We start from the raw sequence: 13393 nt of genomic DNA on the forward strand, positions 1-13393 counted from the left end.
AAATAAAATCTTAAAAAAAAAAAAACTAATGATGTAATGTATGGTGATTAACATAATAAAATAAAATTAAAAAAAAAAAGATTCTCTCTCTCCCTCTCTTTAACAATAACAACAAAGAAAGAACTGAGGAAACAGAGTTATAAAACTGTGTCCATGCACTTATACCCTAAAATGATATGTATGTCCATAATAGCACAAAGGATGGGGTCGAAGGAGAGAAGAGCTACATTGGAGCAAAATTTCCACATAATATTAAAATTAACTTAGTGATGATCTGAACTAAATTTTTAAAAATTCACATGCTAATTATAATCCCCAGAAAACCGCTATAAAAATAACTTCTAAAAAATATAATAAAAAACATCAACAAAGGAACAAAAGTGTTCTCCTGGGGAATTTCTTTTTAACACAAAACAGCTAAGGGAGGGATATAGAAGCAAAAAAACATGTAAGAGAAACAAATAGCACAGTTGAAGGTATAAATCCTATCATATAAATAATTATGTTAAATGTAAGTGGATTAAACAGTCCAAGGTGCAGAGATTGGCAGAAAGGTTGAAAAAAACAGGAGCCAACTGTGTACTGTTCATAAGATACACTTTAGATTCAAAGACACAAATAAATTGAAAGTAAAAAGATGGAAAAAGATATATCATGCAGACAGTAACCAAGAAGCTGGGATGGCTGTATTTAAATCGAACAAAATAGAGTATAAGTAAAAATTGGTGCTAGAAACAAAGCAAACCATTTATAATGATAAAAGGGTCAATTCAGCAGCAAGATAGAAGAATTATAAATATATGTACACTTAAACTATTTTGAAATACATGAAACTACAATTTATGGAATTGAAGGGAGAGAATTCAACAAAAGTAGTTGGAGACTTACGTACTCTAATGTCAACAACTGATGGAACAACTGGACAAAAAATCAGCAAGTGTGTGGAAGACTTGAATAACAGTATCAGCCTGACCTAATGGATACACAGCTCACTCCACTCAAGAACAGAATATACATTCTTTTCAAGCAAACATGGAACATTCTCCAGGATAGACCATATATTAGGTCATATAATAAGTGTTAATAAATTTTAAAGGATTAAAATAATAAAAATCATGTTTTCTGACTAAATGGAATTAAATTAGAAATCCACGACAATAGTTAATATGGGAAATCCACAGATATTTGGAAATTTCTAAACAACCCTTTGGTTAAAGAAGAAATTATGAGGGAAATTAGAAAATATTTTGGGGCACCTGGGTGGCTCAGATGGTTAAGTGTCTGCCTTCGGCTTGGGTCATGATCTCAGGGTTCTGGGATCGAGCCCCACATCAGGCTCCTGGCTCAGCGGGGAGCCTGCTTCTCCCTCTCCCTCTGCCTCTCCCTCTCCCTCTGCCTCTCCCCCTGCTCATGGTCTCTCTCTCTCTCTCTGTATCTCTGTGTCTCAAATGAATAAATAAAATCTTTAAAAAAAAGTTGAAATTGCTTTAAAAAAAGAAAATTTTAATATGTTTTTATTTATATTCACTTCAAAATATTAAAATCTGTGCTAGCAGGGCCGCTTGGGTGGTTCAGTCGGTTTAAGCGTCTACCTTTGGTCAGGTCATGATCTCAGGGTCCTGGGATCAAGCCCCATGTCGGCCTTTCTGCTTGTTGGGGAGTCTGCTTCTCTCTCTCTGCCTCTCTGCCACTCCGCCTGCTTGTGCGTGCCTGCTCTTTCTGTCACATAAATACAATCTTTAAAAAAATTAAAAAAAAAAATCTATGCTAGCAGCTGAAGCTGTGCTTAGAAGAAATGTCTATTTTCGGGTGCCTGGCTGGGTCAGTCAGTGGATCATGTGACTCTTGATCTTGGGGTTTTAAGTTTGAGCCCCATGTTGGGTTTAGAAATCACTTAAAATATTAAAAAAAACAAAAGAAATGTCTATCTTCAGGTGTTTATATTAAAAAGAAAGGTCTCAAAAATCTAAGCTCTCACCATAAAAATCTAGGAAAAAATAAATGAAGCCAAAGATAAGCAGTAGAAGGAAATAATAGGGTGGAAATTAATGAAATAGTGAACAGAATAATGATAGAGAAAAACAGTAAAACTAAAGTTGGTTCTTTGAGCAGCGCCTTGGTGGCTCAGTCGGTTAAGCATCCAACTCTTGATTTCGGCTCAGGTCATGATCTCAGGGTCGTAAGATCAAGTCCCATGTGGGCTCCATGCTGAACGTCGAGCCTGCTTAGGATTCTCTCCCTCTGCCCCTCCTCCCTGCTCTCATTGTCTCTTAAAAAAAAAAAAAAAAAAAAAGTTCTTTGAAAAGAGCAACACAATTGGCACACCTGTAGGTAGACTAAGAAAAAAAGAAGACACAGATCACTAAAACTGAGGGAAGGGCACCTAAGCGGTTTAATTAGTTAAGCGTCCATCTCTTGATTTCGGCTTAGGTCATGATCTCAAGGTCTTGGGGTCCAACCTTGCACTGGGCTCTGTTCAGCATGGAGTCTGCTTAAGATCCTCTCTCTCCCTCTGCACCTCTCCTCCTCCTGCTCATGTGCTCCCTCTCTCTCTAAACCAATAAATAAAATCTTAAAAAGAATGAAAGAAGGGAGGTTATTGCTGACCTTCAGATATTAAATGATTACAGTAGAATACTCTGAACAACTTTATGCCAACTTAATGTAGATGAAGTGAACAAATTTTAGAACACATATTACCAGAATTGACTCAGAGGAAGTATAAAACTTGAACAGACCTATGAAAGGGAAAGAAATTGAGTAAGTAATAATATTCCTACAGAGAAAGGCAGAGACCCAGATGGCTTAACTGGTAAATTTTATTAAATGATAAGAAATAATCCTAGTATTCACAAATTCTTCCCTGAAGAATTTTCAAAACCAGAAGTTGAAGATACCACATGAATAGAAAAACAGACCAGTATTCTTCAAGAATATAGTTGCAAATTCCCTGTACAGAATATTAGCAAAGCAAATTCAAAGGTATATTTAAAAGGTTATCACTATGATAGTATGAGATTTATCCCAAGAGTAACCAGATTTAACATCCAAAAATCAATTAATGTAATATACCATATTAATAGAATAAAAAGCTGAAACCAATCATGCCAATAAACATAGAAAAGGCATTTGACAAAATTCCATACCCATTGATGATTAAAACTCTTAACAAACAAATAGCAGTAAACTTCCTCAACTTGACAGAAGATTTCTATGAAAAACTATAAGGGAATATCATAGTTACTGGTGAAAGACTGAATGCTTTTCCCCTACAAGTAGGAACAAGACAAGGATGTTCACTTTTCCCTCTTTGGTTCAACACAGTACTGCAGATTCTAGCTAATATTGCCAGGGAAGAAAAGGAAACATAAGATACCCTGATTTGAAAGAAAACATTAAACTGTATTTGCAGATGATGTCATCCCATATGTACTAAATTTTAAGGAATCCTAAAAAAATCAGAACTAGTAGTTGTTCAGCTGGACCACAGAATAAAATATCAGTATAAAAAAGTAGTCTTTCTAAACATGAACAATATACAGTCTAAAAATAAGGTTCTGTTCAGAATAACATCAAAAAGAATAAAATATTTAAGGAGTATAATAAAGTGCCAGAACATTACAAAAATTTGCTGAGGGAAATAAGATAAAAATAAGTGCAGAGACACTTTGTTCATAGATTGGATGACTTAATATTGTAAGATGATAATTCTGAAATTGATTTATAGATTCAACTCAATCTGTGTAAAAATTCCAGCAGGCTTTTTCCCGGGAAATGATAAGCTGATCCGAAAATTTATGTGGAAATGCTAAAGGATAGGAATTGCCAAAACAGTTTTATAAAAGAACAAAGTTGGAGGGTTTTTTCTACTGAATTTCAAAATTTTAAAGCTACAGTTAGTTATGGGCGCCTGGCTGGCTCAGTCAGTAGAGCATGCGAGTCTTGGTCTTGTGGTTCAAGTCCCACGTTGGGTGTAGAAATTAACTTAGAAACAAAATCTTAATGGCGTCTGGGTGGCTCAGTTGGTTAAGCATCTGACTCTTGATTTAAGCTCAGGTCATAATCTCGGGGTCACAAGCCCTGTGTCAGGCTCCTTGTTCGGCAGGGAATCTGCTTGAGATTCTCTCTCCCTCTCCCTCTGTCTGCTACCCCCCCTCAAATAAATAAATAAATTAATTAAATATTTTAAAAATAAATAAATGAAATCTTTTTAAAAAAAAGCTACAGTTATATAAGACATTATTGTGCTGGCAGGAGGTAGACATATATAGATCACTTGATTAGAATTATGAATCCGGTTTTCAACAAGGGTGCTGAAGCAGTTCATTAGAGAAAAAGTTTGTTTTCATTTCATGCTGGGACAACTGGATGCATCTCCATCCACATGCCAAAAGATGAACTTTGACCTCTTCTTCACCCTATACAGAAAAAATAACTTAAAATTGATCATAGACATAAATATAAGACTAAAACAAAGCTACAAAAAAAAAGGAAAAATCTTTAAGACCTTGAATAAGTCAAACTTTTTTATGAGGTTATAAGAGAAAAAAAGATAAATTGGACCTTATCAAAATCCAAAACTTCTGTGCTTCAAAATATACTGTTAAGAAAATAATAAAGACAAGCAACAGAATGGTTAAAAATATTTGTAAAACTTTTTTTTTAATTGTATCCAAAATTTTTGAAAAACTCATGTAAAGGAACTGGGACCATCATGTATTGCTGGTGGGAATGTAAAATGGTACAGTCAGCAGTTTGTCAGTTTCTTAAAAACACAAAGTTACCACATGATGCAGTAATTAACACTTCTTAGATATCTACCTGAGACCCAAATACATGTCCTCACAAAGACTTGAATGTGATTGTTCATAGCAGCATTAATTTTCATAATCAAAAAGTGGAAACATATCCTTCACCTGATGAGTGGGTTGACAAAATGTGGTGTATCCATACAATAGATACTATTCAGCAATAGAAAGGAATGAATTATTGACATGTGTTAAAACATGGATGAACTTCAAAAACTGTATGTGAAGTGCAAGAAGCTGTACATAGAAGCCGTGTATTGTGTGACTGCATTTATATCGGATGTCCAGAAAGGGTAAATTTATAAAGAAAGTTAGATGTAGTGATTGCCTAGGGCAATGAGTGGTAAATGGGCATGAGGGATCTTATTGGGATGAGGAAACTGTTCTAAAACTGATTTATGGAGATGGTTGCACCACTGGGTAAAGTTACTAAAAATCATTGAATTGTATACTTAACAGTGAGTTGGTTTTATTATATGTTAAATGTGTCTCAAGAAAGTATTTTTCAAAAGCAAATGCAGGAAATTACATAGCATTATCTTTAACCAGAAGCCTAAAATGTTTATATTACCTTTTTTTTTTAATATATAAGGTCATCTAAAATATAAGAATACATTTTAAAATTTGCAGTTACTTTGAATGTTTAATACTCTGGTTTTAATGCCATGATCACTGGAAATACCAGTAGAACTCCTTTTCAGACCGACATTGCCATATGTGTATAAACTTTTTATGCAACCGTATTTCCTAGATTCAAAACAGAAAACCCACTATATCTTTCTTGTTTTTGAAAATCATAGCACTTAGTTTTCTGCTGTTACAGGTTTGATATTGTCCCTGAAACCTTTGATGAACACACTAAAACCATTTAAAATGAGCTTTGCTTTCTGTTTCTTCATTTACTACATTTTTCTCTTTTTGTTTTGTTTCACTTTATTCGTTTTAGATCACTGTGTCCACTACTATGATCTTCGTAACACTAAACAGCCAATCATGGTATTCAAAGGACACCGAAAAGCAGTCTCTTATGCAAAGTTTGTGAGTGGTGAGGAAATTGTCTCTGCGTGAGTATTACTCTCCTGAGGTTAAGCTTCATACAGAGCTCTGTCATCATTTACCAGTTTTATAATGTCACCGTGGGTCGATACACTGTAGTATATGTACTTTTTCATAAATAGTAGATTTTTAAAATAATAGTCTAATTAAAATAAATGTATATTTTGGTTTGTATTGCTCACTTTTATATGCTCTTTGTGAATAAAATCCTGATGATGTTAGTTTTTAATGCACCCCCCCCCTTCAACATTTGAACTTCAGTTTGGATTTCAGCCACTGCTTCTCCTTAAGAAAAAAACAACATAGTTGTTGGAATAGAATGAGAAGTATTTTATCTATTAAAATCAATATGTTATTGTATATTTACACTGCAGTACAGTAGTATTATTTTTGGTTTAGGTAGTATTTCGTTGATTCTAAGTTACTTGATTTCCCTATGGTTTCATGGTAAGTTTTAAATATGTTTTGAAAAGAAGTAAATATGGCTGCTTATACTTGACAGATATCCTTTGAGAAGCCTTCTGCACTAGAGAATTATAATGAAAGCTTTTAGTTGTCTTTTATTTTGTTTGAGGGTTAACAAGATGTCAACCAGATAGATAAACCTCAGTTGCCAAAATATCGTTGACAAAGCGCTTCTTCTAATAGCCAGTCCCTTCTTTCTGTTAACCCATTTCATAGTTCTCTTTATTTTATTTTATTTATTTTTAAAAGATTTTATTTATTTGAAAGAGAGAGCACAAGCAGAGGGAGAGGGAGAAGCAGGGCCCGACACAGGGCTTCATCCCGGGACCCTGAGATCATGACCTGAGCTGAAGGCAGACACTTAACTGACTGAGCTACCTAGGTGCCCCCTCTTTATTTTATATTACCCTAACAAATACCCATTCTGTAATCTTAGGAGATTACTAATGCCAGTGCCTTGGCATTAATACTTGCTATCTCCCACCACATCTATCTCTATACTGGTTGCTCTAAATAATAAGTTGGTAATTTGAATTGATTTAGCAAGGTAATTTGAACTGAGTTACAAACAAGGAAAAAAAGGTGAGAACTGAGTTTTCCAAGGGAAGATAATATAAGTAATTAGTTCACAAACTTAAATTAGTGTTAACCAGTCAAAATGTATCCCATCTTTAGGAATAATAATGGCAGTATATAACTAATTTTTTTTTTTTAAAGATTTATTTATTTGACAGAGACAGAGAGAGAGGGAACACAGCAGGGGGAGTGGGAGAGGGAGAAGCAGGCTTCCTGCTGAGCAGGGAGCCCAATGTGGGGCTCGATCCCAGGACCCTCGGATCATGACCTGAGCCGAAGGCAGACACTTAACGACTAAGCCACCCAGGCGCCCCTATAACTAAAATTTTATTCAGATTCAAATGTGCATGGTAGATTATATGGCAAAAATATTTTTCTTTAACTTCAGATTTATAAATGTTAAATCAGTCTGATTTCCAGTATTTGAAATATATGGATACTTAATATTATAAATTGGGAAACTTTAGTTGACCTTATTAATGTGAATATGTTGTTTGTATTTTCACCAGTCTCTTGTCCTTCTTAAGTTTTATAAATCATGATTTTTTTTTCTTGAATATGGTTGAGGTTTAGAAGTTTTTAGAATAAATTTATCCAGAAGTATATTTGAAAGTGTTCAAAAGTAATATTAAAATATACATATGTTGCCACAACCTCTGAATTCGTGACCAATAAAAATATATACACACCTAAAGAAATACTCAATGCAACATTGTTGGGAACAAAATTTTTTTCTTTTTTTTAAAGATTTTATTTATTCATTTGACAGAGAGAGACACAGCAAGAGAGGGAACACAAGCAGGGGGAGTGGGAGAGGGAGAAGCAGGCTTCCCGCTGAGCAGGGAGCCCGATGCGGGGCTCGATCCCAGGACCCTGGGATCATGACCTGAGCCAAAGGCAGACGCTTAATGACTGAGCCACCCAGGGCCTCGAGAAAAGAAATTTTAAACAACATAAATGTCTATTGAAAAAAATGAGAAGCAATAGAGAAGTATTTAAAGAGCTTGGAGTTTGGTTTCTGAAATCAGACAGTTTCAGTCTTGGATCTGCTGTTGACTAGCTGTGGTACCTTGAAAATGTCCTTAACCTTCTCATTTTCAGTTGCCTCATCTCTAAAGTGGAGCTAATAATAGTTATTATGTTGTGACTCTTTAAATGAAGTAATGATGTAAAGCATTCAGCATGGTGCCATATCCTGTGAATGTTACAGTAAGAGAAAAGATGATTTATTGTGTAGTCATTAACAAAAATATCAAAATGTGTTTATTTTACAGAAAAATTATAAACCAAATTATCGAATAAAGGATAAGCAATTTACAACCTAATGTACATGATATAATTGGATTTTTGTAACAGAAAGGAAAGCAAAAACATGGTGTCTTATTCAGGTTCTTTGTCTCTGTATGATAGGATTACCAACAATCTTTATATTCAATTAATTTTTGGTAAATAATTCCATTTGCATATTATTTCAGTAAATAAATTACATAGACCATTCCAGTCATTCATTATATTCCACCCCTGTAGATACAACTAAGCTGTCAAAATAGGTTAAATTTAGTATACCAATACAATTCAGTATTTGAAAAGTAAATCAAATCAAGTGGCGTAGAGTGTATCCCTGAAATTAAACACAGCTCCCAATGGAATTCGTGTTATTTGATGATGGTGGTGTGATAGTATTGATGAGTAATGTTTATTAGTAAGCACTTCCTAGATGCCCAGGGACTATTGAAAGCATTTTAAATGAATTAATTTAGTTTTCACATCTTATAGAATTTACCTAATTCAATAAATGTAGGAATCACTGTATTTCACATAACTAATGAACAAAAATGAGGCCGATGAGGTTATATAACTTTCCCAAGGTCAAAAGCAAATTAATGGTATACTGAGCATTGTTAACTCAGAAAATCTGGCTCCATAGTCTGCATACTAAACCACCAAACTGGATTGCCTCTAAATGGTAGGGATGAGTTTCATACCATGAAATCTTCATTGCATTCTCATTTTTTGTGTTTACCTCAGCTCAACAGACAGCCAGCTAAAGCTGTGGAATGTAGGGAAACCATACTGTCTACGTTCCTTCAAGGGTCACATCAATGAAAAAAACTTTGTAGGCCTTGCTTCCAATGGCGATTATATAGCTTGTGGTAAGTAAAACCATCTTTTCCTGGAGCTTTTTAACAGGAATTTGTCCCTGAAATTGCATTCAACGGACATGGACTATATACCAAGTCAGGAAATGATCTGTACCTCTAGAAAGTAGCATATTGAAGTCTTCTGGGATTGTATTGGAGTAAGCATTAGTCCTTCTCTCCTTTACTGAGCACAAACCCTGACTGCATGAAATAGCATAAGACTGTTAAATATGTTTTGTAATTGTTCTCCATCGTAACATGATTTCTGTAGATATTATGTAAAAGAAAACATTAATTTCTGCTAATATCCTAATTTCAGAGACATTATTTGTCTTCTTAAGCTTGATATTCATTTTCCCCTACAGAGTGTTCTCTTCATTAAGCAGTTTGTTTAGATGATCTGTTATTCTAGGGCTTTTGTTGTTGGTAATTTATACAAATTTAAATCAGAAGTAGAAAAATCAAATTAGGTAATGTTCAAACGCTTAATACACCTGATGCCTGAATATATGAACTTTCAACAGTTCTTTCAAATGAGACCTTTATTTAGTAAAGTTGTATGTAATGTAAACTGTGCCAAAGCAAATGTCTTGCAATTATTCTACTTTGACAGACTACTCAAAAATATAGGTTTCCTTATAGGCCACTTATCTAATAGAGTAATGTCTTTATTGGGGAATGGGACATAAATTTTGTAGGTTATTAAAACCAGCCTTTGTAAGTGCTGTAACCTTTTTTTTTCCCCTCTTAGAAATCTTTCTAAATGTCATGTAAGATTCATGCTATAATAACAAATTTCTGGTCTTCTTTAAACCTCTGCTATAAATGAGGTTTTTGCAGTAATTTTAACTTTACAGTTATCAATGTTGTTATATCATTTACCAGTTATTATTTCTTTAGATTAGTAAAGTGTAGCTTTTTTTCTGTGAATCATTTTTTCACATGATTCCCAAGAAATCCTGTGCTTTGGTCTTTCAGATTCAACCATAAAAGATTTGTCTTTGTGCTTAAACATTGAGTAATAATTACCTTATGAATATAATGTCCTAATTCTGAATTCTCCCATTCTAAAAAATTATTAAATATTTTTTTTTCAGGAAGCGAGAACAACTCTCTTTACTTGTACTATAAAGGACTTTCTAAGACTTTGCTAACTTTTAAGTTTGATACGGTCAAAAGTGTTCTGGATAAAGACCGAAAAGAAGATGATACAAATGAATTTGTTAGTGCTGTGTGCTGGAGGGCATTGCCAGATGGGGTAAGTTTTCATGTCAGTTTTTTCACCTTGATGTCTCATATAACACTTTATGTTTATGTATTCACGTGTGAATTTTTTTAAGTTTAAAACATAAATTGATATGTGATACAAATTTTTTCTTCTGCTTAGTATTGCATCACCAAAGAAAACAGGCAATTTAGGTAGTAATTGAAATGTCACACTGATATAATGTCTCTCCTGTGTACCCATAGCATCTTGTGCATACCTCTGTTTTAGCATTATCACATTGTCTATTTATATCTCTTCTATAGGACTGGAAATTTCTAGAGTACACACTGTGTCTCATTTTCCTTAATGATCATTTGCAGTATATACTCAATAAACATTTAACTGAACCTGATATTGTCTTAGCAAGAAAAAAATTTGATGTAGGTAAAAGAGAGTGCCCTATATGTATACCTAATTAAATACTATTTCAGGGAAGAATTGCTCTCTACAAAATGCATTTATACAAGAATATTTAAAAACATTTAATTTCTTAATAAGAAAGTAGTACTTCTAGATTGCAAAAAAAAAAAGTTTTCTTAAACTTGTCACTTATTCCTACATTTTAAAGTATAAGCTTTCTCATAAGTTATATGAAGAAACAGTTCTTTTTATTGGTAGTCACTAATGTCATCTTTTTGAAAAATAGCTCTTTAGGTGCTTACTTGGTTGGTTTTATTTTTGAACCAAAAAATTCTTCCTTGATGGGTACTTTCAGAATTCTGAGTTGCTGATACTATTTAACTTTAATTAGATATATCCCATTCCTATCTTATTTAAAGTTCTGTTAATCAGCTTCCAGTTTTGGCAATGGTCACTAGGTGATTTGTACTAACCTGTAAGTAGAACTAGAGAAGTTGGACCAACTATATTTATTTCAAAAACAACAACGGGAACTGTTTGAAAACATTGGAATGTACACAAGATAGAAAAGAATTACCAGCATAGGAATGTAAACCTGGCTTTGGAGTATGCTTTTCCTCTGGGAGCCTTTGCCACTCTTGGTAGAATGGCTGAGAGCACTTAGGACAGCTTCACAGGGGCACAGGGATTGGAATCTAGTGCTCACCACTATGTGGGTGAACTTATTTTGGTTTAGGGCCCCAAAAGGGCTGTAGTCTAGGGTAAACCAGTAGAAGGTAAACTCTCTCAATGATTGCAACGCCAGATCATATCATTCCTGAAATTAAAATTAAATGATCCTCTATTGCTAGTTAAAATTAAATCCTCTTTGAAAGAAGGTCTAAAAAAGATCATCTGGGAATTTTTTTTTTTTTTAAATTGCAAATACAGTAACTCTTAAGACATAATAAAATCACAGACATAGGAAAAGGCAAGATGTTATAAATAAATTTAGCATAAGCAGTGGACAACAGAAACAAAATCACAGCAACTCTGGATATTGGAATTATCAGACATAGCTTAAAAATAACCATGCTGACAATTGATAAAAGACAAGATTGAAAATTTCAACTTGGAACTAAAGAACTATTTTAAAAATGAAAATCCTAGAAGTAAAAAATTATAATTACTGAAATTAAGATCTCAGTGGATGGATTGTGTGGAAGAAAAGACAGTTGAAAAGAATCAATGAACTTGTAGTAAGTTAGAAGAAAATATACAGAAGAAAGCATGGAGAGACAAATAGGATGAAAAAAATGCAGAAAAGAAAAAAAGGATGAAGTAAGAAAGTTTAATATATTCAATAGAAGACCTAAAAGGAGAGAAAAGAAATAATACAACTGAAGCAAATATTAGAAGGAATTATGTTGAGAACTTTACAAAATTGATGAAAGACATCAAGGCAGAGATTCAATAAGCCCTTGTATCCCAAAGAATAAATCTACAATGTGAATAAATATTTAATATTATACTTGGACCATGAAGAGACTTAAGCTTGCCTGAAAATCTGACCTTGGGTCTGCCTTCTTATAGTACCACTTTGTGGAAATGTGCTGAATTAGGACAAACATGGAATGTTATTGTTAGCAGGCTAGTTCTCTCTTAAATTAACTATGAAACTCCATCTGTACTATTGCATCTGGACTTAGAGAACTGTGAGTTGGCATATTGACCTTATGTCTACCCAAAGTAAACAATATAAGACTGACAAGAAACCAAAGCACATCTCTGTATCTAGAACCTCATGCACCCTAACTGTCCTTGGCAACTGTGCGTACTCTTTGTGTGGGTTCAGGAGGGATGCAAGAAGCTATGCATGTATATAGTTGCTTGCCCTCCTGATGAGTTTGAAGATGTTGTGCATGACGAATTTCCTATCCTGTATACCTCTATAAAGCTAACTAACCTAGTGCAAGACTAAAGCTAACTGTGTCTGGTCCTGTGACCCCTACTGGTGGTAGGACAGTCACACCTTGACACATCATAATAAAACTATTGAAAATAAAATGCAAAGGGAGATTATTAAAATAAGGCAGAGAAAAAGTCACTGTCTTCAGAAGATCAGCAGCTAGACTGACAGCCAACTTCTCATGAAGCAATAGAAACCAGAGTTTGTGGAACCAGATCTTCACTGTGTAAAGGGAAATACTTCCTGATCTAAATTTCTATATCCAGTGAAAATCTCTCAAAACAAAAGTAAAATGAAGACACTTTTAGATAAATAAATATGAGGAATCTGCCACCAGTAGACGTACACCAAAGAAAACCTGAAAGGATATTTTTAAGGCAGAAGGAAAAGATGCAGAACCTAAAGATGAAGGTCACTGATGTAGAAAGGAATGGGAAAAGATGAAGGAATAGAAATGGTGAAAAGGAATAGAAGTCGTAATATGTAGTAAATCTAAATGCATATTGACTGTATAAAGCAGTGATGCCTTGTTGGATTTAATAACACATAAAATTAAGTATTTGACAGTAATAACATAAGCCAGAAGGGTAAATGTGATTAAAATGTTCTCAAGAATTTTCCTTGTCAGGGAAGGAGGTAAAAAAACTAATTAATATTAGACTGAAAGGGATGCATATTGTAGTTTATAGGATAACCTTTCTAAAGTAGATTCTTAAAGTGTGCTACCTAGATCAACACATCAGTGTCACCTGGGAACTTGCTTTATTTCCCA

General features: G+C 33.9%; 1 protein-coding gene across 1 annotated transcript in view; it reads left to right on the top strand.

Moving 5' to 3' along the window:
- COP1 (COP1 E3 ubiquitin ligase) overlaps positions 1-13393 on the top strand; it is a 270124-nt gene that overhangs the window by 188594 nt on the left and 68137 nt on the right. Inside the window, exons 16-18 of the mRNA XM_021682810.2 lie at positions 5755-5872; positions 8934-9058; positions 10144-10304. Coding sequence (XP_021538485.1) covers positions 5755-5872; positions 8934-9058; positions 10144-10304 — 404 coding nt within the window. The remainder of the gene's footprint in view (positions 1-5754; positions 5873-8933; positions 9059-10143; positions 10305-13393) is intronic.

The sequence above is a fragment of the Neomonachus schauinslandi genome, chromosome 6, assembly GCF_002201575.2.
Source record: "Neomonachus schauinslandi chromosome 6, ASM220157v2, whole genome shotgun sequence".
Taxonomy (NCBI): Eukaryota; Metazoa; Chordata; class Mammalia; order Carnivora; family Phocidae; genus Neomonachus; species Neomonachus schauinslandi.